Genomic DNA, 24,852 nt, shown 5'->3' with positions numbered 1-24,852 from the left:
CCCCCCACTTCAATTTCCACAATTGGCTGTCTGCCAGTGAAGGTAATATAATGGAGGTTGGTTGAGCAGGTGGCATGGTATTTTACTGGGCATTTATTTAATAGAAATCAACACAACGTGAACAGGGTAATTAACACTTAGTTTACACGAAATATACAACAATAATCTAATATGTTTACTGAAACACACAATAATAATCAAACTTGTAAACAAAAACATGTATAAAGTTGAAAAACAATATTGATTTAATGCACTAACATAAGTACATGTCTTGATAACGTCTGTTAAAATAATTATGTGAGAGAATGAGACTGGAAGTTTGGATTTGAGCAGTTCTTCACATTTCTGATGAGTGGGTTGGATAGAGCTCAGCTCATTATCATACAGCTGTATGGTTATCTCCCGCTTCGTCTTCACTATTCTATATAATATGTGGCATTAACAAAGATGTGTGGTCAGTGATAATGGTAGGCACGCGACCAAAGAGGCACGCGGCATCTTTGTGGATGAGGGCGCACCCAATGACGCACAGCCAATTGGAGAGTGCAAAATTGATGTACAGGTTAAAAAAAAGGAAATGGTAATCCGTTTTACGATTATCAGGAATGTCTACTAGTGCAATATAAACCACACAAACTATATCAAATGTTAACTAATAGTTATCCAATGTTAAAGGTACAATCTGGGAGAGATAACGAGTCACAATGAATTATAGACAGGGTAAAATAGACAGGATTTTCGTACAAATGCTATGATATTAATTTATTAATTACTGATAATAACATCAAATAAAGAGGATGACATTTAATTGCTAATAATTAATAAAATAATAATTATTCAAAATATATTTGGAATAAAAGTGCGTAACAACATATATAAATGATCCTTTGTTAAACAAATTCAAAATTGCTGTAAGGCTACACGTGCTGAAAACCCCTTTCAGTGAACCAAAAACATATCAACAGATGCCGAATTGTTGATAGTCAGAAGTCTGTCTCCTGCGAGAGACAACGGCAGGATTATTAAAATTGGACATGAGGGTTGGTTGCAACAGGCGTGGATGGAAAGGGGCGGTGTTTATTGATTGACAGTATTCATAATGACACACAAGTATATAACGTGAACCGAGACGTGAAACACCCTTCATTAAGAAACAGAGTTCTCTGTGACTGATGTCCTGCCACATTTTCACAACAATCTTGGCGCCACCAGAAGCTTTCTGTATAAGCAAAGCGCAAGAGTTGCATCGACACAACGCCAAGAGAAAACACATTTTCAGCAGGATCAAGATGGAAGGTCAACGTAAAGACAGAAGGATGAATAAACTGTGGATATTGACGTTACTGTTATGCGTTTAACCTGCATCTCACTGTCTGGATAACAAGGTTTCTAAACTTCTGCGCGTTTTGGATTGCGGAGCTCGGTCTCGCCCAAAAAGGTTTTGAAGAAGGATTTATTTATTTCTCATTTCCAAATTTCATATTTCATCATCACTGCTTGGAATAGGAGCCCTCTGTGGAGAACAGGTTATTTTTCAAAGGATACGAACCGATCTGTGGAAAAGAATGGCAACTTGGTTTACCTTTATCATCGCAATTATTATAACGATTTTTAAGCAGGTAATTTTATAGTTAAACTATTATTGGAATCATTCATGCCTAGATGTTGACACAGCAACAGTTTAATAATGCACCATGTAATAGCATATAATACGCCTATAATAATGCGCAATGTAAATTATTGCAATGGAATATTGTTCTATATTTATTAATTGATTCTCTTCCTTTAGGTTCTGGGATCTGGTGTATTCGAGCTTGATCTTCATCAGTTTCAGAATAATAGAGGTTTGCTGGCAAACGGCGTATCTTGTAGTCCAGCGTGTAGGACTTTTTTCCGAGTTTGCTTGAAGAACTACCAGACCGTAGTGTCACCAGGTGACTGCTACTTCGGCAGTGTCGTTACACCTGTACTAGGCACCAACTCGTTCAGCGTCATGGAGGACGGCACGTTCACTAAACCTATTCGCCTGCCACTCACCCACTTTGCATGGCCGGTAAGACACTATGCATTGCCTATAATACCACATTGAAGTGGTTGAGAATATATATGCCTATTGATACATTGAATAACGGTGTTTGCAATAAGATGGGTGGTGAAGAGCAAAGCATAAATCAAACAACTGCACTAACCTATACAGACGTGCATGAGGATTTATGAAAACATGTTAGTATGTCATTAGCCTAGTCCACATATCATTCAATATATGTTATCTAAAGAAGAAAAAAATAGGGAAAAAATATGTGTAACTGAAAAAATGAAACTCATGGTAGGATAATATTTTTTCTCCACTCCTAGGGCTCGTTTTCTCTAATCATTGAAGCATGGTATTCTCCTTCAGCGGACCTACCTGAAGGTGAGTGGCGCGCTACATACATGACCACCGCTAGAGGGATACATGGCACTGTTACAGATGCATGACAAATACTCCCTATGCTCTAGATTTAAATCATTACGCATTATAATTAAATGCAATTTATGCAGTATAAATAAATGCAATTTATGCAGTATTAATAAATGCAATGTATAAAGAAATGTTGCCGTTATAATGAAACTTGGAAATATGAATGTGTTGATGTCCATGTGTAATGATGAATTACGTGCAACAGAGCACTTCTTTCATGCTCTGTGTCCAACACAATCGCACTTCCTTTGGTTTATTTTAAGCGTGGGAAAGTGTTCAAGTCTTTAGTGAGAATATCTAAACCTTGCCAAAAGCCTCATGACTGCTTTTCCTGTATTTTACACCTTTTGCTGTTCCGCCCTTTGGAAGGGGAATAATGGGTTGAACATGTTTTGCTGACATAAAGGAAGATGACATTTCAATCGCCGTCCACCGACCCACTTGAAAGAATAGGGCACAGGCCTTGATATATGCCTATCATAAACTGAAAACTTCCATTACATATTTACCATCTATTTATCCTATTGAGAGAAATAATTCAAGACAATGTGCACTGTTTGTTTGGCTTTTTTTTTTAATCATGCAATCATACAGTAGTAGGCTACTTGATAGGCCACACTATCTTGACGCATGTTTTTTGTTCTCTATCCCAACAGATACAAACAACCCTGCCTTATTGATTAGTTATTTTGCCATTCAAAGAAAGTTGGAAGTAGGAGATGAGTGGTCCCAGGATGTGCAGAGTGTGAGGCAGACGGAGTTAAGGTATTCATACCGGTTCATCTGCCATGCAAATTACTACGGGGACAGTTGTTCAAAAATATGCGCTCCAAGAGACGACCGTTTTGGCCACTACACCTGCAACCCTGACGGGCAAATATCATGTCTACCGGGCTGGAAGGGACAATACTGCGAAGAACGTAAGCAATCAGAATAAAATGTTCTGGGTTTCTTAAGAAGACTTTTCACAATATATAGTAGGATGTTATTTCTCAAAGTATTTGCATAATAGGGCCCATAGTGTCGAGATGCCGCTGCTCTAGAAAGGCTTAGATTTGCAGTTTGGAGTGACAAGGATGAGCGAAAATAGCGAGGCGCGCTCCCTTCCAACCCAGCCCCTTCACCCCTAGATTTCTCACAACTTTGGGCACATGTGGGTAGAATAATCCCGGGTAGCGTTCTGGTAAAGCAGCACGCGCCGGGTTAATCGCGGCATTATTATCAGCCACGCGCCACTAAATTGCGTGCTCTATTGTTGAGCGGTAGGGCAGCAGCTGCAAACAGGGTTCAACAGCCTACCAACAACAATGGGGCAGCTGTCCGCTTTTGAGACCAAGCATCTGCTCAGGCCTAACCAGCCGTTAAACACTAGTCTTGTAACCATGCAAATTCAATGTCACAACACAGAAACAGCAAATTAAGGTTTCATTAGAAATAGACAGGTAACCGTTTTGATACTACAACAGTGGGAAGGGGATTCCTAATCCGAGCCAGAAGCTTTATGATCTATTGTTGAATGAGTTTACAAAGAAATAAAGTTCCTGTTTTGTCTAATTTTTTATATGCAGCAATTTGCCTGGAAGGGTGCAGCAAAATAAATGGAAATTGCTCAAGGCCAGGACAGTGTGTGTAAGTATACAATAGTTAATCTAGTGTGTGTGTGTGTGTGTGTGTGTGTGTGTGTGTGTGTGTGTGTGTGTGTGTGTGTGTGTGTGTGTGTGTGTGTGTGTGTGTGTGTGTGTGTGTGTGTGTGTGTGTTTACATACATGCTTGCCTTCCTGCATGTGTATTTGCCTGCATGTGTGTAAGTACACAGTGCTAAAGGTGTGATGTTTTGTTTGTGACAGATGCAGAGAGGGCTGGCAGGGGACCTTCTGTAATGAGTGTAAAAGGCATCCATCCTGCAAACATGGCACCTGTCAGCAGCCCTGGCAGTGCACCTGCAAAGAGGGCTGGGGAGGCCTCCTCTGTGACCAAGGTCAGTGTCTCAGGCTTCTCTGGGTCCTGTTGTGAAACAATACAGAAGTACTGCTGTTCAATAACCCATAGGGGGAAACCACATGCTATATGACAGTATAAATATGACATGTTCCTATAATATTGCAAGAGTCATCAGGCATCCTGATTATGATAGGAGACTAGGGCCGGGGAGTAACTGTTTTTCATATACACATTTATCCACAGATCTGAACTATTGCACCCATCACAAGCCGTGTCGTAATGGGGCCACTTGTATGAACACGGGCCAGGGGAGCTACACCTGTACCTGCCAGCCGGGCTTCACAGGGGATAAGTGTGACAGTGAGGTCAGGGAGTGCGACAGCCAGCCCTGTCGGAACGGAGGCCAGTGCTTGGTAAGCCCGGAAAGCCTATCCGTTTCCCACAACACACAGCACACACAGGCTTTCCTGTTTTTGTTTTTCCTGTATCTATCCACATCTCTAGGCCGGTATAGAAGAATGCAACAGACAGACCTTTAGCCAGTTCACATACTCTCTCCTGTAAATGAATGTAATTCAAACTGGGGCACAGGGGGCATGAGAATTATGAGATAATAATGTGGAGTCGCAAGGGCATCGAAATGAGAGGCACAGCAAGAAACCTACACTGAATTTTGCTGGGATTGTTTCCTGTGACAGTGGGCTGTGATAACCTCTGTCTATCTGTGGCCAACAGGACCTTGAGAACGGCTATAGGTGTGCATGCCCACAGGGGTTCGAGGGGACGCACTGCGAGCACAGAATGCTGACTTGTGCCGATTCACCCTGCTTCCACGGGAAGTGCAGAGAAAGGGACAATGGGCGGAGCTACATGTGCGAGTGCCCAGGGGGCTTCACTGGACTCAACTGTGAGAAGAAAGTGGACAAATGCACCTCCTTGCCCTGTACAAATGGTATGTGATAGTTTCCACTGTCTCCACATCTCAACAACAACAATTAGAAGGAATTTGTTTATTGTCTTTGAGTTCTTTTCTACACCGTCAGTACAGAGCACTTACTCAAACAAATCAATTTGGAATGTTCTCTCTAGAGACATCTGCATTAGAGCTAACCTCAATTGAATATGAAGTGCACTGTTTGATAATGCTGGGCTGTTCTGTTCAGGTGGACGTTGTGTAATCCATGGCACCACACGTTGGTGCAGCTGCCGCTCAGGCTTCACTGGCCCACGCTGCGAGATCAACATCAACGAGTGTTCCATGAACCCCTGCGCCAGTGGAGCTACCTGCATGGACCGCATCAACGACTACACCTGTATCTGCCCCCTGGGCTACACCGGCCGCAACTGTGACAAGCCCACTGACAGCTGTGCCTCCAAACCCTGCCTGAACGGTGGGACCTGCACCAATGGGGCCAAAGGCCAGCCTGCTGACTGCACCTGCTCAGCCCACTTCAGCGGCACCCAGTGCCAGTACTACGATGTGCCTTTACTCATCCCCCCCAGCCCCAGCCCCAGCCCCGTTAGAGAGCCCCAAGACAGGCTCCACTGGGCAGCCATCTGTCTGGGTGTGGGCCTGGTGGTGCTCCTGGTGCTGATCTTCATGGTGGCCATGGTCCTGCGCCACATCCAGCAGCAGAGGAAGAGGGAGCAGGACTCAGAGACCATGAACAACCTTTCACATTTCCAGAAGGAGAACCTCATTTCTGACCTGCAGCTGAAGAACACCAACAAAAAGGTGGACCTGGACCTAGAGGTGGATTGTCCCAGGGAGAAGTCCCAAAACCACAAACACATCAACTACCACTTGGACTACAAAACCTCCAAGGAGTACAAGGAGGAACCGTCGCAAGATGATAAAGATGAGAACTGTAAAAAGACGATAGAGGAGAAAATGCCGTTGAGTAGAAAGTACAGGTAAGTTCAAATGCTGCCTGCAGATGACAACCTGGATAGATTTGACCTACTTCCTATTCTCCAGTGTTTGATAAATGACAGTGGTTTGGATTTTAAGTGTTGACATGTTTTCTTTTCATTTACAGCGAAAGGCCAGAGTGTAGGATAGCAACGATATGTTCTCCAAGAGATTCAAAATACCAGTCTGTGTTTGTGATAGCAGAGGAGAAAAATGAATGCGTCATAGCAACTGAGGTAAGCTTATTTTTTCACATTTCCTCTGAACATGTTCCTGCAACTCTTGACAGCGTGTCATTAACAGTTATCAATCAGCAATGCAAAAATGTATCAAGGTTTCCATTATATTGCTCTGATGATTAAACTAGTTAACTTTTTGTCTTCTACTACCAGGTATAATACATGGAGGGTATCAGACATTCTGAAGAATGGATATCTTCTGGACTGTTTACAGTGTAGAAACAGACAGGGATTTATTTAACTGTGAATTGCTGCTCTAGAAAACTTGATAACTGGACCGAGCCGGTGTGCTCTATGAATGCAATAGGACTCAAACTACAGAACTTTGTTAGAATGTAAGGACTGAACAGACTGTGAGAAATAATACACAACTTGGACTTTTGGATGTTTCACCTTCAGGGTGGACTGACAGATTCAGCCCCTTGACAGGACTTGTCCCACCATATCCATGGAAAACAGGCCTATGTGTTTATGCCACCTTGCCCATCAGCAGGACGAGAGGGCTCTGTCTGGAGATACTCCACCTTATTTTGATCATCAGCAACCAACCAATCAACTTACTGCCAACAAGAAGCCAGCTACTTCCATTTACCCTGGTGATGTGCTACAGTATGCAAAAAAGGAGACTTTGTTTAATAAACTTTCAAGGAGAGAAAAAAAATACTAGAAACGGTTCATTTTTTGAGAATATTTGAGACCCAGGCCTATGTCAATTTTGTAAATTATTATTATTATTATTTTTTACATAAAAAATGTTAATAAAGAATGTATGCATCCCGAATCACAGAGCCTTAAGTATGGGTTATAGAGCTTGATGCCCTGCTTCTTCTTGGATCCATTGCACAACAAAAACTGAAGGGAAAATACTTTTAAGAGAAAACAACTGATGCAATAAATGACGTAGTGCCAGGGGGATTCAAGAAGAAGCTATTTTTACTTCTTATTATGCAACATTGCCCAGAAATGAAAACAAAGAAAAACAAAAGTGACTATCATACCAAGGACGCCTATAATTAGAATTGACATTACTGAACCAATAATGTTGTTTTTAAAAATTAGTATTTCACTAGTTATTTAAATATTATGAAGCACTGGTCTTTCTATTATGTTTTATACGATTATTTTGTATATAATGTATATTTATAAATTTAGAAGTCGGTGTACAACGGTTTTCAATTTGATGCCCAAAAAGTTGAATTTATTTTAATGTTTAATGTTGTTGTGATTGTTGTTTTTTAAACAATGAAAACATATCTGGTACACTGTTTGTTGGTTTCATGTTGAGTAGAAGTGGTCAACTATAGAGCTTTCAATTTGCCTAGATATTGGAATGATCAAGAACCTTCCGTTGAAGTCCATCCCCTTTTGTGGAAATGGCTTCATTGTCTAGATGATGTATGACCTTGTAGCAGTTCTAGTAATCACATGTGGTGGTGGTGACTGGTGAGTCAATGTGATGTGAAATCAATGTGCACGCAATCATTTAGTGGACAGTATTGTATTTGACAGCAATGTGAGAAATATGGACAAAAGTTATATATTAAAAAAAAATGAATAAAATTTTTGAAGTACAGTACACAGAATGGTCAATATTTGTATGGAAGTGGGGGTTTTTCTCCAAAAAGAACATCAATCTCATCCTTATGCACCTGGTTGTCAAGCATTCAAGTTGCTTTAAACTGGCTTGACTCCATTTGAGTCAATGAGCAGTCATTTTGACTCATCTGCTCTTAACAGTCTAATAAATACATTTCATATATGCTATCGAAGAAATAAATATGTGGGTTGTGTTTATGAAGGTCTGGGTAACATCAGAATAAGACTATTTAAAAAAAAAAAGAACTCAATAGCATATTCATTAGTTTATGTTATTGTAGGCTATCCGTTGCTGCATGTGACTCTGTAGGATAATTTTTTTTGACAAAACTGTTTGTGATATCGAAATTCTTACAACATACATGTGTTAAATAAACTTATTCAGGAAAAGTCAAGGATGGAGGGGACATTACTTAAACACTTGTAGAGGTAATAGAATTTTAAATTCATATCGAGTCCAAATGACTCACTCGGCTTTTCTGGTGTTAAAATGTCAAGCTGTTTCCTTGGATGTCCACCCCATAAGTTAAAATATTGAGACGAGGAGGGAACACAATCTGGAAAAGAGGCTACTTAACAAAACCAGGCAGATGCTTTGGGGTGTGACCCTACACCACTGGGAAAATCAGTGCCTCCTCTCTAACTGAGCGTGAACGCAGCAAATAGGGCCCCAAGAGTCCAGTGCCAAGTTACCGGCAGCCTTGAAGGGGTGCTAAAGCCAACACAACACCCCAGCCAGTCCAGATCTCCCAACAAAGACAACTATCACATGCTTAACACCTGATCATCTATCTCTGCTATTATATTGATTAGTTTGATTCATTATTTCGTCTTAACAACCCTAACACCCACATCTTTGTCTTTTTCACATATTCTTTCCCATTTTATAAACCTTTCAGACATCTACCATAAAGCCACATATTTTCATTGTGTTATAATCAAAGCATCCTGTTTTTGGCCAATTGACATCATTTCCTGCATCCCGTCAGATTAAAATGTACAGGACACCGGCCAACAACTTTTCTCTCACATCTGTTACAAAAAGACTGCATGTTGATAAAAAATGTTTTCTCCCATTCCTATTTCCCACGGTTGCAAACATCATTATCAATTGCTCTATGTTCTTCACAAGGATAAGATGTTTGATTATACAGGCATTTATTCATCACAAAAATCCTCAAAGTCCTATAAAAAACAAACATAGTAAATGACTGATAGACAGCGAGTACCTAAACGTGCTTCGGGCCAGCTTGAACAGAAGAGAATCAAGTGCTCGACTGAGGAGACCCCAACTAGTGACTTTCAGGAATATAAAGAAAATAGTAAATGACTGCTTTACAACACTCAAACAATGAGAATTAAATCTAAATTAAACCTAAAACAGTTTTCAAAATAGAGTGTATTGACAATAATTTGCATGTTAACATTGAGGAAATGGCATCTGATCTCAGGAAATACAGTAACTTCAGACAGAGGTTTCCTTTCTTTTTGTAACGTTCTTAATTAACACATGGGGGCAGTAAACCATACATGAAAGTTACTTCCAATATTTCCTTCAATACTTAAAATAAGAATTGGATAACTAGAGGCAAGGGGAGTATTCTATATTTTAAGATTTTGTGATGATATCAAATAAGCTATTGTATATGGAACACCATTATCAGACTGTGTTGTTCATGCCACGGTAGGACCAAAACATCATTGTCCTAGCCTGAGGTCAAAGAGGGCTGAAGGTAAATCGGCTACTTAAGCGTCATTCATTGATCAGGTATGATACAAGCTTACATAGGGTGCTAGAGAGACACCTAAGAAGAGAACAGATGTTAAAAGGGCTTTACAATACTTGGATCTTATTCTGCAAGCTAATGCTTCTATTTATAGCTAATCTCATTAGCTGCTTCTGCGGTATCACACTATGTGACACTCAAGGATATAATGGGAGCTCCGTTTTCACACATGGTTAAAAAGAGACTGCATGCTTGCTGCTTGCCTTACTTTCCTGACAGTGGAGAGCAATGAAGCAAACATTGATATACATACAGTACTTCAAAGTACTTCAAAGAGAATAAACATGTATTTTTCAAACACTACTATCACACCAACATCCATGGTGGAATTGCAAGATCTCAAGCAAAGCATTTTTACAGGATATACTCAATTCAACTCACAAGTTTGGACATTGGACAGCCAGTGTCACTGTCAATCTATGTATAACCAGGGAACATAATGTAAGAGCTTCAACATCCTGTAAATGGGGCAAAAATAGCTTGCCGTTTCTGTGTTATGTAAACTATCCTCTGAAATACAATGAACGGATGGAAGAATTAATGAATGAAGTAATTCATGAATTACTTTATACGTCTGTCTTTTATGTGACTCATGATTATTAGATACCATTTTCAGTAAATCAAACGACTACAAGATTGCAAGTACAGTAGGCTACATTGTACATTACTTCCAGTGACACCTCAAGTAAAGATTAAATTACCCACTTAATAAATCCCCTCTCTTATCAAAACAGTTGTGATGCTCAAAATCAATTCAGACAGTAGAGGAGAGTAGGGTAAATTGAGATTTTTTTTTAAATTCAGCATTACCCCGTCAATAGAAATAGTATTATTTCCCGATAAAGATATCCACATATATTTCCCTGGTAATAATCAGAATTAATATAAACATTTCAGTTTTGAAAACATAGCTTGTCCAAAAAAAGTGGTCTCTTGGCACAATTTACCTCAGTTTGCACAATTTACCCCATACCTGGGGTAAGTGCTGCCAAGAGACCACTTTTTTTGTCTTTTAATAATTTTAACTGAAAGGTTGCTGGATCGAATCCCCGAGCTGACAAGGTAAAAATCGCCGTTCTGCCCCTGAACAAGGCAGTTAACCCACTGTTCCCTGCTAGGCCGTCAATGTAAATAAGAATTTGATCTTAACTGCCTTGCCTAGTTAAATAAAGGTTAAATAAATTTAAAAAAAAATAAACAATTTAGAAACAAGCATCATGAAACCTCTAACACAATACATTCATTTGACTTTGTGCAAATATTTTTGAGGACCCAATTTGCTTACCTCTTTTTCCATGCCATGTGGTTTCTTCCTTCACAGACTCCATGAAATGATGACCTCTTCCTAAATATTTGGTCAAATGATTAATTTTGTTTATGGTTTCCTAGAAACAGTTGTGGCTCACTTTACGCATTTGGCTCAATTTTCCCCACTCTCCCCTACAGATCACTCATATAATCCCATGTTATTGTTTTCAGTGTCTGTTCGTCAGATACGTTGTTATGGCGACATTGTAACGTTCGAAAACAGGATTCCAGAGAATGTTTTGCTCTCGATAAGGTTTCTAATTGGTCGGTTTGTGCTTCTAGTACGACCTCTTTTATGATATCATTGGTCAGCAACGTCTTGGTCTGACGTCCCGCCACAACACATACACGTGTCTGTCTGTACACCAATATACTGTTGTAGTAGTAACGTTACTGCATATTGGTTGGTAGACACACCAAACTGATTGTACAGATAGAAGTTGCGGTGAGAGATACTAGGCCTATGCATCAGCTCTTTTACATGTTATCAACATCTTTGGGTAGGCTATGATAGGGTTATTACGCATTAGCAATACTATTCGAAACGCCTCGGAAAAACCACTGTCGGCATTTATAGCGAATAGTTTAGCGGTCTCATGCTTCGGAATGCATCTACAAAGGAGAGTGAGCTCCACCGGTAACATCGTATAACAGCTCCCACTGGCCACAGACCTCAATTAAACGTCTATTCCACTTTGGTTCAACGAGCAAACAACTTTGATTCAACCGGTGTGTGCCCAGCGGGCTTTTTCTTGACAGAAGAAAATAGGGAAAACATTACATCTTCTCTTAAATATTACCTGAACACGACCAACTAACTTTAATGAAGCTTCTGGACATTACTGCACCAGAAAAACCCAGCCTGTGGATATTCGGATATGGCTCACTAGTCTGGAAACCAGACTTCAAATACAAGAGAAACTATGTCGGCTATATCAAAGGATATAGTAGACGCTTCTGGCATGGGGACAATTTTCATCGAGGAGACAAAGACTTGGTAAGTCTTTACCTTCAGAAATGCAATCAGTATATTTTCTGCTGCTGTAGACAGACATCATATTATCTCAGATCAAACTGTTGAGCTACAGAAAGTGTGAAGTCAAATGAAAGTCTAATAAAAAAATGTCTTAAAAAAACTTATCCTCCACAGCCAGGTAGAGTGGTGACTTTAGTGGAAGATCATGATGTAAGTGGCTTTGTTTCAAAATAACCCAGAACACACATACAGCTCACATTTGTTTTGATCCTGTCTACCATGAATAAGTACTGTACTTTGTGTTGTAAAATACATTGACACTGGGGGGGGGGGGGGGGGGGGGGGGGCATAACATATTGAACCTTAATCGATGCGAGGCAGATTTTTTGGTTAAATGTTTGAGCTTAGGTTTTGTACATTTCCCTGATCAAATAAATCATACATCAATTTCAAAACACCTGTTACAGTGTTTGGATTCAAGGTCGGGATTTGTTATAAGGATTTTAGCATACATCTGTAAATTCACTTGAAAGTGGCATCCAGAGTGCAAATTATACTGTGACATTAGGGGGGTCTCTATTTTTTATGGGCTTTATAGTAAAGACATGTAATTTAACTTTGACCTTTTAATGTGTCATGAACACAACCAGCCATTATGTTTTTATCTGATTGTCAAACAAATCACTTCGAAAAGTAGATTAAAGGAGAAGCTCACTATTTTACAACTTGATGTTAGATGGTCCCACACCCTGAAAGTAGTCTATGGGCCAAGAGAAACTGTAGTCCATGGTTCATTTTTCTTTTAACAGCCATTACAAACTTCAGCTAACTTTAGCCACCACACGCTAACAATCAATGGAAGTGATGGTGGCATTTGACCATGTTTAAAAAAAAATGGCCAACGTACCACCTTAAGTACCATCAAACCAAATAGGGAGTTGATTTGAATTGATTTCAGGTGATTTGGACATAATAAAAAATAAAAAACATGCCTCCAGCACTTCCATTGATTGTTAGCTTGTGGTGGCTAAAGTTAGCTGAAGTTTGTAGTGGCTGTTTAAAGAAAACGGATCAATGGATTACAGCTTCTCTTGGCCCATAGACTATTTTCAGTGTGAGGAACCATCTAACATCAAGCTGTAAAATAGTGAACTACTCCTTTAAGTAGGTTACCTGCACATGTTCATCTACTCCAAAGTAAGTCCAGCATCTGAACAGTGCACTGTGCACCCGCAATTTGAATGGAAGGACACCTATTACAAACACTGTAAGTGTAATGACATTCAGCCTACAAAGTGCTGTGTATTCATGGATTCCAAGGGAAGCCAGGCTTCCCCAAAAATGTATGATTTATCATTGTGTCTATCCATGTTTCATAATTTTTCTTCATTTCGCAAGAGGCTGAATCTATTTCACCAGAGAAAGCATCCGAGCGAGGCAAACAGCACCCCTCTTTCTTAGTATCTGTAGCCCATGTATCTGATGCTATTTGGCCAAAAATAATAACACGTCATACTCTTTTTGGCCATACGGCATCAGATACACGGGCTACACGTGCTAAGACAGAGGGTTGCTGTTTCGCTGGCTCGGATACTTTCTCAGGTGATATTGATGTCTTGCTGTAGGTGCGCATCTTGGTCAAAATTATCAATATATTCTATATGTTCAATCTGATTACCTACTTCTCCTTCCCCAGTCTAACATCCATCTCTTCTCACTGCAGGCTTGCACCTGGGGGGTAGCCTACGAGGTCAGCGACTCCCAAATGGAGGAGTCTCTACAGTATCTGAATGTGAGAGAGGCTGTGCTGGGGGGCTACGTCACCAAGATGGTGGAGTTCACTCCCAGAGAGAAGTGCCAAGGGTCTCTGCTTGCCCTGGTCTACATCGCCACCTCTGACAACCCTATATACCTTGGGCCTGCCACTCCCACAGAGATAGCTGCTCAGATTGCCATCTGCAGAGGCAACACGGGCCACAACATAGAGTACCTCCTTCGCCTGGCTGAGTTCATGAGGCTGTACTGTCCTGAGGTAGAGGATGACCATCTCTTCTCCATAGAGGCAGCCGCCCTGGCTCTGCTCATCTGAACTACCAGGGTCAGGGATACTCACATCAGACCAACGATACGACCACTCAATGCTACGACACGCCCAACCCTACTTGTTAATATCATCAATGTGAAGACAATGACAATATGAAGAGAGTGCGAGTCACTACACCTCATAAAAAGGGTCAACATGTCATGATCACTGTTTTTGTTGTCCATTGTCTGTGAACGCTCATGACATTGAAATGTTTTAAGCTAAATGGGCAATGCGATTACAAGTAAGGTGCTGTATGTTTCTCTACAAGGTGTGTAAAGGGAAATCTGAAATTTGTATATTTTCTGCAATCTTGTGCAAAAATGGTGACAGAATTCACCTTAACCTTTACCAGTAACTTGGTTAATAAGGACTATGTTTGTACACAAATCTGCTTTTTAGTATAGCCATGAACAGAATTTATTGTATACTTTGATTACATATCAAAGAATAACTTAATCATACAGTAGTCTCCTATGGTCTTTTACTATGAAGGCTGATTGAAGAATCTACTCATATAAAACAGAACATTTTACCTTTACATCAGTGGCGTACCACAGTTTCACCTTAACCATTACACCACGCAGTCTGAGATTATTAAAGCTATATAACAACATCCTACCTTTTCCCAGCAACAAGAGATATGTCTTATGTAGAGAAATTGGGAACCTATCTAAATGAAGAAAGCTAGTGATTTTAACAACTATGAAGAGACTCTATCTCTCAATTGTCTGATGCAGAATCAGACTCCTTATTCATTAGGCCACGCAGTCTGTGATTATTAAATCTACATAACAATGTCCTAACTTTTCTAGGCAACAACAGACATGTCTTATTTAGGGAAATCGGGAACCTGTCTAAACAAGTAAAGCTAGTGAAATTGAACGGCCACGAATAAACTCGAAACCTCAATCTTCCGATTCGAAGTCCGACATCTTATCCATTAGGCCACTCAGTCTACTTCTACACAGTGCCTTCGGAAAGTATTCAGACCCCTTGACTTTTTCCACATTTTGTTTCCGTTACAGCGTTATTCTAGAATTGATTAAATCGTTTCCCCCCCCCCCTCATCAATCTACACACAATACCCCATAACGACAAAGCAAAAACTGGTTTCTAGAAATGTTTGCAAATATATTAAACATAAAAAATTGAAAGATTTAATTTACATAAGTATTCAGACCCTTTACTCAGTACTTTGTTGAAGCACCTTTGGCAGCGATAACAGCTTTGAATCTTCTTGGGTATGATGCTACAAGCTTGGCCCACCTGTATTTGGGGAGTTTCTCCCAATCTTCTCTGCAGATCCACTCAAGCTCTGTCAGGTTGGATGGGGAGTGTTGCTGCACAGCTATTTTCGATTGGGTTCAAGTCTGGGCTCTGGCTGGGCCACTCAAGGACATTCAGAGACTTATCCCGAAGCCACTCCTGTGTTGTCTTGGCTGTGTGCTTAGGGTCGTTGTCCTGTTGAAGGTGAACCTTCGCCCCAGTTTGAGGTCCTGAGCGCTCTGTAGCAGGTTTTCATCAAGGATCTCTCTGTACTTTGTGCCGTTCATCTTTGCCTCAATCCTGACGAGTCTCCTGCTGCTGAAAAACATCTCTACAGCATGATGCTGCCACCACCATGCTTCACCGTAGGGATGGTGCCAGGTTTCCTCCAGGCGTGAATCTTGGCATTCAAGCCAAAGAGTTCAATCTTGGTTTCATCAGACCAGAGAATCTTGTTTTGGCAAACTCCAAGCGGGCTTTCATGTGCCTTTAACTGAGGAGTGGCTTCCATCTGGCCACTCTAACATAAAGGCCGGATTGGTGGAGAGCTGCAGATATGGTTGTCCTTCTGGAAGGTTCCCCATCTCCACAGAGGAACTCTAGAGCTCTGTCAGAGTGACCATCGGGTTCTTGGTCAACTCCCTGACCAAGGCCCTTCTCTACCGATTGCTCAATTTGACCGGGCGGCCAGCTCTAGGAAGAGTCTTGATGGTTCCAAACTTCTTCCATTTAAGAATGATGGAGGCCACTGTGTTCTTGGGGACCTTCAATGATGATGGTACTCTTCCCCAGATCTCTACGGACAATTCCTTCAACCTCATGGCTTGGGTTTTGCTCTGACATGCACTGTGTCTTTCCGGAGGGGGAGGGGACTTCTAGGGGGTCCCCACCCCCCCTCCAAAAATAAATATATACACTCAGTGGCCAGTTTATTAGGTACATCACCCCGTTCTCCTACAGACAGTGAGTCACGTGGCCGTGGCTTGCTATATAAAGCAGGCAGAGAGACATTGAGGCATTCTGTTACTGTTCGATTGAACGTTAGCATGGGCAAAATGTGTGACCTAAGCAACTTTGAGCGTGGTATGATCATCGGTGCCAGGCGCGTTGGTTCCAGTATCTCAGAAACGGCCCACCTCCTGGGCTTTTCACGCACGACAGTGTCTAGGGTTTACAGGGAATGGTGCAACAAACAAAAAATATCCAGTCAGTGGCAGTCCTGTGAGTGGAAAAAGCTCATTGATGAGAGGTCGAAGGAGAATGGCAAGAATCGTGCAAGCTAAGAGGCGGGCCACAAACTGGCAAATAATGGAGCAGTACAAAAGAGGTGTGCAGGATGGTATCTCGGAACGCACAACTTGTCGGTCCTTGTCACGGTTGGAATATTGCAGCAGAAGAGAACCACACCAGGCTCCACTCCTATCAGCTAAAACAAGAAGAAGTATCTCCAGTGGGTACGCGATCACCAGAAGTGGACAATTGAGGAGTGGAAAAACATTGCCTGGTCCAACGAATCCCAGTTCCTGTGGCGTCATACTCATGGCAGAGTCAGGATTTGGCATAAGCAGCATGAGTTCATGACCCCATCCTGCCTGGTGTCAATGGTACAGGATGGTGGCGGTAGTGTAATGGTGTGGGGAATGTTTTCCTGGGACATGTTAGGTCCCTTGATACCAATTGAGCAATATTTCCATGACCCGAAGACTTCAGGCTGTTTTGGAGGCAAAGGGGGGTCTGACCTGGTGCTAGATGGGTGTACATAATAAACTGGCCATATATACAGTGGCTTGCGAAAGTGTTCACCCCCTTGGCATTTTTCTTATTTTGTTGCCTTACAACCTCGAATTAAATTAGATTTTTGGGGGTGTTTGTATCACTTGATTTACACAACATGCCTACCACTTTGAAGATGCAAAATATTTTTTCTTGTGAAACAAACAAGAAATAAGACAAAAAACTGAAAACTTGAGCGTGCATAACTATTCACCCCCCCCAAAGTCAATACTTTGTAGGGCGACCTTTGCAGCAATTACAGCTGCAAGTATCTTGGGGTATGTCTATAAGCTTGGCACATCTAGCCACTGGGATTTTTGCCCATTGTTCAAGGCAAAACTTATCCAGCTCCTTCAAGTTGGATGGGTACAGCAATCTTTAAGTCATACCGCAGATTCTCAATTGGATTGAGGTCTGGGCTTTGACTAGGCCATTCCAAGACATTTAAATGTTTCCCCTTAAACCACTCAAGTGTTGCTTTACCAGTATGCTTAGGGTCATTATCTTGCTGGAATGTGAACCTCCATCCCAGTCTCAAAATTCTTGAAGACTGAAACAGGTTTCCCTCAAGAATTTCCCTGTATTTAGCGCCATCCATCATTCCTTCAATTCTGACCAGTTTCCCAGTCCCTGCCGATGAAAAACATACCCACAGCATCATGCTGCCACCACCTTGCTTCACTGTGGGGATGTAGTTCTCTGGGTGATGAGAGGTGTTGGGTTTGTGCCAGACATAGCATTTTCCTTGATGGCCAAAAAACTAAATTTTAGTCTCATCTAACCAGAGTACCTTCTTCCATATGTCTGGGGAGTCTTCCACATGCCTTTTGGCGAACACCAAACGTGTTTGCTTATTTTTTTCTTTAAGCAATGTTTTTTTATCTCTGTCCCCTCATCTGTAAAGCCCCGCTCTGTGGAGTGTACGGCTTAAAGTCGTCCTATGGACAGATACTCCAATCTCCGCTGTGGAGCTTTGCAGCTCCTTCAGGGTTATCTTTGGTCTCTTTGTTGCCTTTCTGATTAATGCCCTCCATGCCTGGTCCATGAGTTTTGGTGGGCGGCCCTCTCTTGGCAGGTTTGTTGTGGTGCCATATAATTTCAATTTTTTAACAATGGATTTAATGGTGCTCTGTGAGATGTTCAAAGTTTCGTATATTTTTTTTATAACCCTACCCTGATCTGTACTTCTCCACAACTTTGTCGCTGACATGTTTGGAGGGCTCCTTGGTCTTCATGGTGCCACTTGCTTGGTGGTGCCCCTTGCTTAGTGGTGTTGCAGACTCTGTGGCCTTTCAGAACAGTTGTATATATACCGAGATCATGTGACACTTAGATTGCACACAGGTGGACTTTATTTAACTAATTATGTGACTTCTGAAGGTAATTGGTTGCACCAGATCTTATTTAGGGGCTTCATAGCAAAGGGGGTGAACACATATGCACGCACCACTTTTCCGTTTTTTATTATTTTTTTAAACAAGTAATTTTTTTTCATTTCACTTCACCAATTTGGACTATTTTGTTTATGTCCATTACATGAAATCCAAATAAAAATCAATTTAAATTACACGTTGTAAGGCAACAAAATAGGAAAAATGCCAAGGGGGTTGAATACTTTTGCAAGGCACTGTATTGACTCAGGGGTGAATACGTGTAACGGCGGTCCTCCTCCTCTTCGACCGAAAAGGAGGAGTATTGAGGGATCCAAGGCGCAGCGAAGTTTGAACACATATTTATTTAAACGAAAACACGAACTTGATTAAACTAACAAAACAACAAACGGTGTAGACAGACCTAAACGACGAACTTACATAAAACAAGTAGAACGCATGAATAGGACAATTAGACTACACAAACCGAACAAACCGTAACAGTCCCGTATGGTGCAAACAATTACACAGACACGGAAAACAATCACCCACAACGAACACTGTGACAACGCCTACCTAAATATGACTCTTAATTAGAGGAACGCCAAACACCTGCCTCTAATTAAGAGCCATACCAGGCAACCCAAAACCAACACAGAAACAGAAAACATAGAATGCCCACCCAACCTCACGTCCTGACCAACTAACACACATAACAAACTAACATAAATAGGTCAGGAACGTGACATAACCCCCCCCATAAGGTGCGAACTCTGGGCGCACCAGCACAAAGTCTAGGGGAGGGTCTGGGTGGGCATCTGACCACGGTGGTGGCTCAGGCTCCGGGCGAGGTCCCCACCCCACCATAGTCAATCCCAACCTCCATCTACCCCTAAAAATGTCCACCCATATCCCACAAAATCCTCTTTGTAACATCCATGACAGGGACAGCACCGGGACAGAGGGATAAATCAAGACAGAGGGATAGATAAGAATAAAGAGGTAGATCAAGATAGAGAGGGAGATCATAATAGAGGGGCAACTCCGGACTGAAAGGCAGCTCCGGACAGAGAGACAGCTCTGGACTGAGGGGCAGTTCTGGGTATATAGCCCTTTCTGGCTGAAGGGCAGCTCATGGCTGACTGACGAATCTGGACGCTCATGGCAGGCTGACGGCTCTCGACGCTCATGGCTGGCTGACGGCTCTCGACGCTCATGGCTGGCTGACGGCTCTCGACGCTCATGGCTGGCTGACGGCTCTCGACGCTCATGGCTGGCTGACGGCTCTCGACGCTCATGGCTGGCTGACGGCTCTCGACGCTCATGGCTGGCTGACGGCTCTCGACGCTCATGGCTGGCTGACGGCTCTCGACGCTCATGGCAGGCTGACGGCTCTCGACGCTCATGGCAGGCTGACGGCTCTCGACGCTCATGGCAGGCTGACGGCTCTCGACGCTCATGGCAGGCTGACGGCTCTCGACGCTCATGGCAGGCTGACGGCTCTCGACGCTCATGGCAGGCTGACGGCTCTCGACGCTCATGGCAGGCTGACGGCTCTCGACGCTCATGGCTGGCTGACGGCTCTCGACGCTCATGGCTGGTTGGCGGCTCTGGCGGATCCTGTCTGGTTGGCGGCTCTAGCGGCTCCTGTCTGGCGGGCGGCTCTAGCGGCTCCTGTCTGGCGGACGGCTCTAGCGGCTCATGGCAGACGGGCGGCTTTGCAGGCTCATGGCAGACGGGCGGCTTTGCAGGCTCATGGCAGACGGGCGGCTTTGCAGGCTCATGGCAGACGGGCGGCTTTGCAGGCTCATTGCAGACGGATGGCTCAGACGGCGCTGGGGAGACGGATGGCTCAGACGGCGCTGGGGAGACGGATGGCTCAGACGGCGCTGGGGAGACGGATGGCTCAGACGGCGCTGGGGAGACGGATGGCTCAGACGGCGCTGGGGAGACGGATGGCTCAGACGGCGCTGGGGAGACGGATGGCTCAGACGGCGCTGGGGAGACGGATGGCTCTGGCCGGATAAGGCGCACTGTAGACCTGGTGCGTGGTGCCGGAACTGGAGGCACCGGGCTAAGGACACGCACCTTCATACTAGTGCGGGGAGCAGGGACAGGGCACACTGTACTCTCAAAGCCCACTCTATACCTGGTGCGTGGTACCGGCACTGGTGACACCGGGCTGAGGACAAGCACATCAGGATTAGTAGGGGGAGAAGAAACAGTGTGTACAGGGCTCTGGAGACGCACAGGAGGCTTAGTGCGTGGTGCCGGAACTGGAGGCACCGAACTGGATACACGCACTACAGGGAGAGTGCGTGGAGGAGGAACTGGGCTCAGGAGACGCACTGGTAGCCTAGTGCGTAGTGTAGGCACTGTAGGTACTAGGCTGGGGCGGGGAGGTGGCGCCGGAAATACCGGACCGTGGAGGCGTACTGGCTCTCTTGAGCATTGAGCCTGCCCAACCTTACCTGGTTGAATGCTCCCGGTCGCCCGACCAGTGCGGGGAGGTGGAATAACCCCCACCGGGCTATGTAGGCGAACCGGGGAAACCATGCGTAAGGCAGGTGCCATGTATGCCGGCCCGAGGAGACGCACTGGAGACCAGACGCGTTGAGCCGGCCTCATGACACCTGGCTCAATGCCCAATCTAGCCCTACCAGTGCGGGGAGGTGGAATAACCCGCACTGGGCTATGCACTCGTACAGGAGACACCGTGCGCTCTACTGCGTAACACGGCGCCTGCCCGTACTCCCGCTCTCCACGGTAAGCCTGGGAAGTGGGCGCAGGTCTCCTACCTGCCCTTGGCCCACTACCTCTTAGCCCCCCCCCCAAGAAATTTTTGGGTGTTACTCACGGGCTTTTTGGGCTTCCGTGCCAGACGCGTTCCCTCATAACTCCGGTTCCACTCTCTCTTTTCCTCAGCTCTCCGAACTGCCTCCAGCTGTTCCCATGGACGGTGATTCACTTTCGCCCATGGTCCTTCTCCATTAAATACTTGCTCCCAACTCCACAAGTCCTGTATACTCTCCCGTTGCTCGAAATTCCGCTGCTTGGCTCTGGATTGGTGGGTGATTCTGTAACGGCGGTCCTCCTCCTCTTCGACTGAAAAGGAGGAGTATTGAGGGAACCAAGGCGCAGCGACGTTTGAACACATATTTATTTAAACGAAAACACGAACTTGATTAAACTAACAAAACAACAAACGGTGTAGACAGACCTAAACGACGAACTTACATAAAACAAGTAGAACGCATGAATAGGACAATTAGACTACACAAACCGAACAAACCGTAACAGTCCCGTATGGTGCAAACAATTACACAGACACGGAAAACAATCACCCACAACGAACACTGTGACAACGCCTACCTAAATATGACTCTTAATTAGAGGAACGCCAAACACCTGCCTCTAATTAAGAGCCATACCAGGCAACCCAAAACCAACACAGAAACAGAAAACATAGAATGCCCACCCAACCTCACGTCCTGACCAACTAACACACATAACAAACTAACATAAATAGGTCAGGAACGTGACAATACGTATATAAATTAGATATTTCTGTGTTTCATTTTCAATACATTTGCAAAGATTTCTAAAAACATGTTTTATTTTTTCATGGGGTATTTTGTGTAGATGGGTAAGAAAAAAATATATTTAATTTGATAAACTGTAACTAGGCCACAATATATATATAAACTCAGCAAAAAAGAAATGTCCCTTTTTCAGGAACCTGTCTTTCAAAGATAATTCGTAAACATCCAAATAACTTCACAGATCTTCATTGTAAAGGGTTTAAACACTGTTTCCCATGCTTGTTCAATGAACCATAAACAATTAATGAACATGCACCTGTGGAACGGTCGTTAAGACACTAACAGCTTACAGACGGTAGGCAATTAAGGTCACAGTTATGAAAACTTAGGAGACTTAAGAGGCCTTTCTACTGACTCTGAAAAACACCAAAAGAAAGATGCCCAGGGTCCCTGCTCATCTGCGTGAACGTGCCTTAGGCATGCTGCAAGGAGGCATGAGTACTGCACATGTGGCCAGGGCAAGAAATTGCAACGTTCGTACTGTGAGACGCCTAAGACAGCGCTACAGGGAGACAGGACGGACAGCTGATCGTCCTTGCAGTGGCAGACCACGTGTAACAACACCTGCACAGGATTGGTACATCCGAACATCACATCTGCGGGACAGGTACAGGATGGCAACAACAACTGCCCGAGTTACACCAGGAACGCACAATCCCTCCATCAGTGCTCAGTCTGTCCGCAATAGATTGAGAGAGGCTGGACTGAGGGCTTGTAGGCCTCTTGTAAGGCAGGTCCTCACCAGACATCACCGGCAACAACGTCTCCTATGGGCACAAACCCACCGTCACTGGACCAGACAGGACTGGCAAAAAGTGCTCTTCACTGACAAGTCGCGGTTTTGTCTCACTAGGGGTGATGGTCGGATTTGCGTTTATCGTCGAAGGAAGGAGCGTTACACTGAGGCCTGTACTCTGGAGTGGGATCGATTTGGAGGTGGAGGGTCAGTCAAGGTCTGGGGCGGTGTGTCACAGCATCATCGGACTGAGCTTGTTGTCATTGCAGACAATCTCAATGCTGTGCATTACAGGGAAGACATCCTCATTCCTCATGTGGTACCATTCCTGCAGGCTCATCCTGACATGACCCTCTAGCATGACAATGCCTGTAACGGCTGTCGTCGGTGGAAGAAGGTGAGGACCAAGGTGCAGCGTGGTAAGTGTTCATGATGTTTAATAATCATGAAAACAGAACACTGAATAACAAAATAACAATGAAACAACCGAAAACAGTTCTGTCTGGTGCAGACACACAGAGACTGAAAATAACCACCCACAAAACCCAACAGAAAACAGGCTACCTAAATATGGTTCCCAATCAGGGACAACGATTGACAGCTGCCTCTGATTGAGAACCATATCAGGCCAAACACAGAAATAGAAAATCATAGAAAAACTAACATAGACAACCCACCCAACTCACGCCCTGACCATACTAAAACAAAAGACAAAACAAAGGAACTAAGGTCAGAATGTGACAATGCCACCAGCCATACTGCTCGTTCTGTGCGTGATTTCCTGCAAGACAGGAATGTCAGTGATCTGCCATGGCCAGCGAAGAGCCCGGATCTCAATCCCATTGAGCACGTCTGGGACCTGTTGGATCGGAGGGTGAGGGCTAGGGCCATTCCCCCCAGAAATGTCCGGGAACTTGAAGGTGGAAGAGTGGGATAACATCTCACAGCAAGAACTGGCAAATATGGTGTAGTCCATTAGGAGGAGATGCACTGCAGTACTTAATGCAGCTGGTGGCCACACCAGATACTGACTGTTACTTTTGATTTTGACCACCTATTTGTTCAGGGTACACCTTATTCCATTTCTCTTAGTCACATGTCTATAAAACTTGGTTCAGTTTATATCTCAGTTGTTGAGTCTTGTTATGTTCATTCAATTATTTACACTTTCAGTTGGCTGAAAATAAACGCAGTTGACAGTGAGAGGACGTTTATTTTTTTGCTGAGTTTATATATATACAGTGGGGCAAAAAAGTATTTAGTCAGCCACCAATTGTGCAAGTTCTCCCACTTAAAAAGATGAGAGAGGCCTGTAATTTTCATCATAGGTACACTTCAACTATGACAGACAAAATGAGAAAAAAATCCAGAAAATCACATTGTAGGAATTTTAATGAATTTATTTGCAAATGATGGTGGAAAATAAGTATTTGGTCAATAACAAAAGTTTATCTCAATACTTTGTTATATACCCTTTGTTGGCAATGACAGAGGTCAAACGTTTTCTGTAAGTCTTCACAAGATTTTCACACACTGTTGCTGGTATTTTGGCCCATTCCTCCATGCAGATCTCCTCTAGAGCAGTGATATTTTGGGGCTGTTGCTGGGCAACACGGACTTTCAACTCCCTCCAAAGATTTTCTATGGGGTTGAGATCTGGAGACTGGCTAGGCCACTCCAGGACCTTGAAATGCTTCTTACTGATCCGTGTAAAGGAATTGTGAAAAACGGAGTTTAAATGTATTTGGCTAAGGTGAAGGTAAACTTCTGACTTCAACTGTATTATATATATATATATA

General features: G+C 43.3%; 2 protein-coding genes across 3 annotated transcripts; both read left to right on the top strand.

Annotated features, from left to right (window-relative positions):
- Positions 1-1,129: 1,129 nt before the first annotated feature.
- Positions 1,130-8,126, top strand: LOC129811647 (delta-like protein 4). Its single transcript, XM_055863113.1, has 11 exons — positions 1,130-1,619; positions 1,790-2,053; positions 2,356-2,413; positions 3,118-3,381; positions 4,030-4,090; positions 4,309-4,439; positions 4,646-4,815; positions 5,138-5,354; positions 5,566-6,316; positions 6,442-6,550; positions 6,707-8,126. The coding sequence occupies exons 1-11, from the start codon at positions 1,566-1,568 to the stop codon at positions 6,710-6,712; spliced, it is 2,085 nt and encodes a 694-aa protein (XP_055719088.1). The 5' UTR covers positions 1,130-1,565; the 3' UTR covers positions 6,713-8,126.
- Positions 8,127-11,638: 3,512 nt separating this feature from the next.
- LOC129812146 (glutathione-specific gamma-glutamylcyclotransferase 1-like) lies at positions 11,639-15,007 on the top strand. 2 transcript variants are annotated; one of them, XM_055864067.1, is made up of 3 exons: positions 11,639-12,241; positions 12,395-12,430; positions 13,944-15,007. In XM_055864067.1, exons 1-3 carry the CDS (start codon positions 12,068-12,070, stop codon positions 14,307-14,309), a joined length of 576 nt encoding a protein of 191 aa, XP_055720042.1. In that variant the 5' UTR covers positions 11,639-12,067; the 3' UTR covers positions 14,310-15,007. The 2 variants fall into 2 exon arrangements, with proteins under 2 accessions (XP_055720042.1, XP_055720043.1); XM_055864068.1 differs by lacking the exon at positions 12,395-12,430.
- The last annotated feature ends 9,845 nt before the right edge of the window (positions 15,008-24,852 follow it).

The sequence above is a fragment of the Salvelinus fontinalis genome, chromosome 15 (assembly GCF_029448725.1).
Source record: "Salvelinus fontinalis isolate EN_2023a chromosome 15, ASM2944872v1, whole genome shotgun sequence".
Taxonomy (NCBI): Eukaryota; Metazoa; Chordata; class Actinopteri; order Salmoniformes; family Salmonidae; genus Salvelinus; species Salvelinus fontinalis.
The sequence above is the reverse complement of the archived record's forward strand: the minus strand, read 5'-3'. Positions and strand labels throughout refer to the sequence as shown.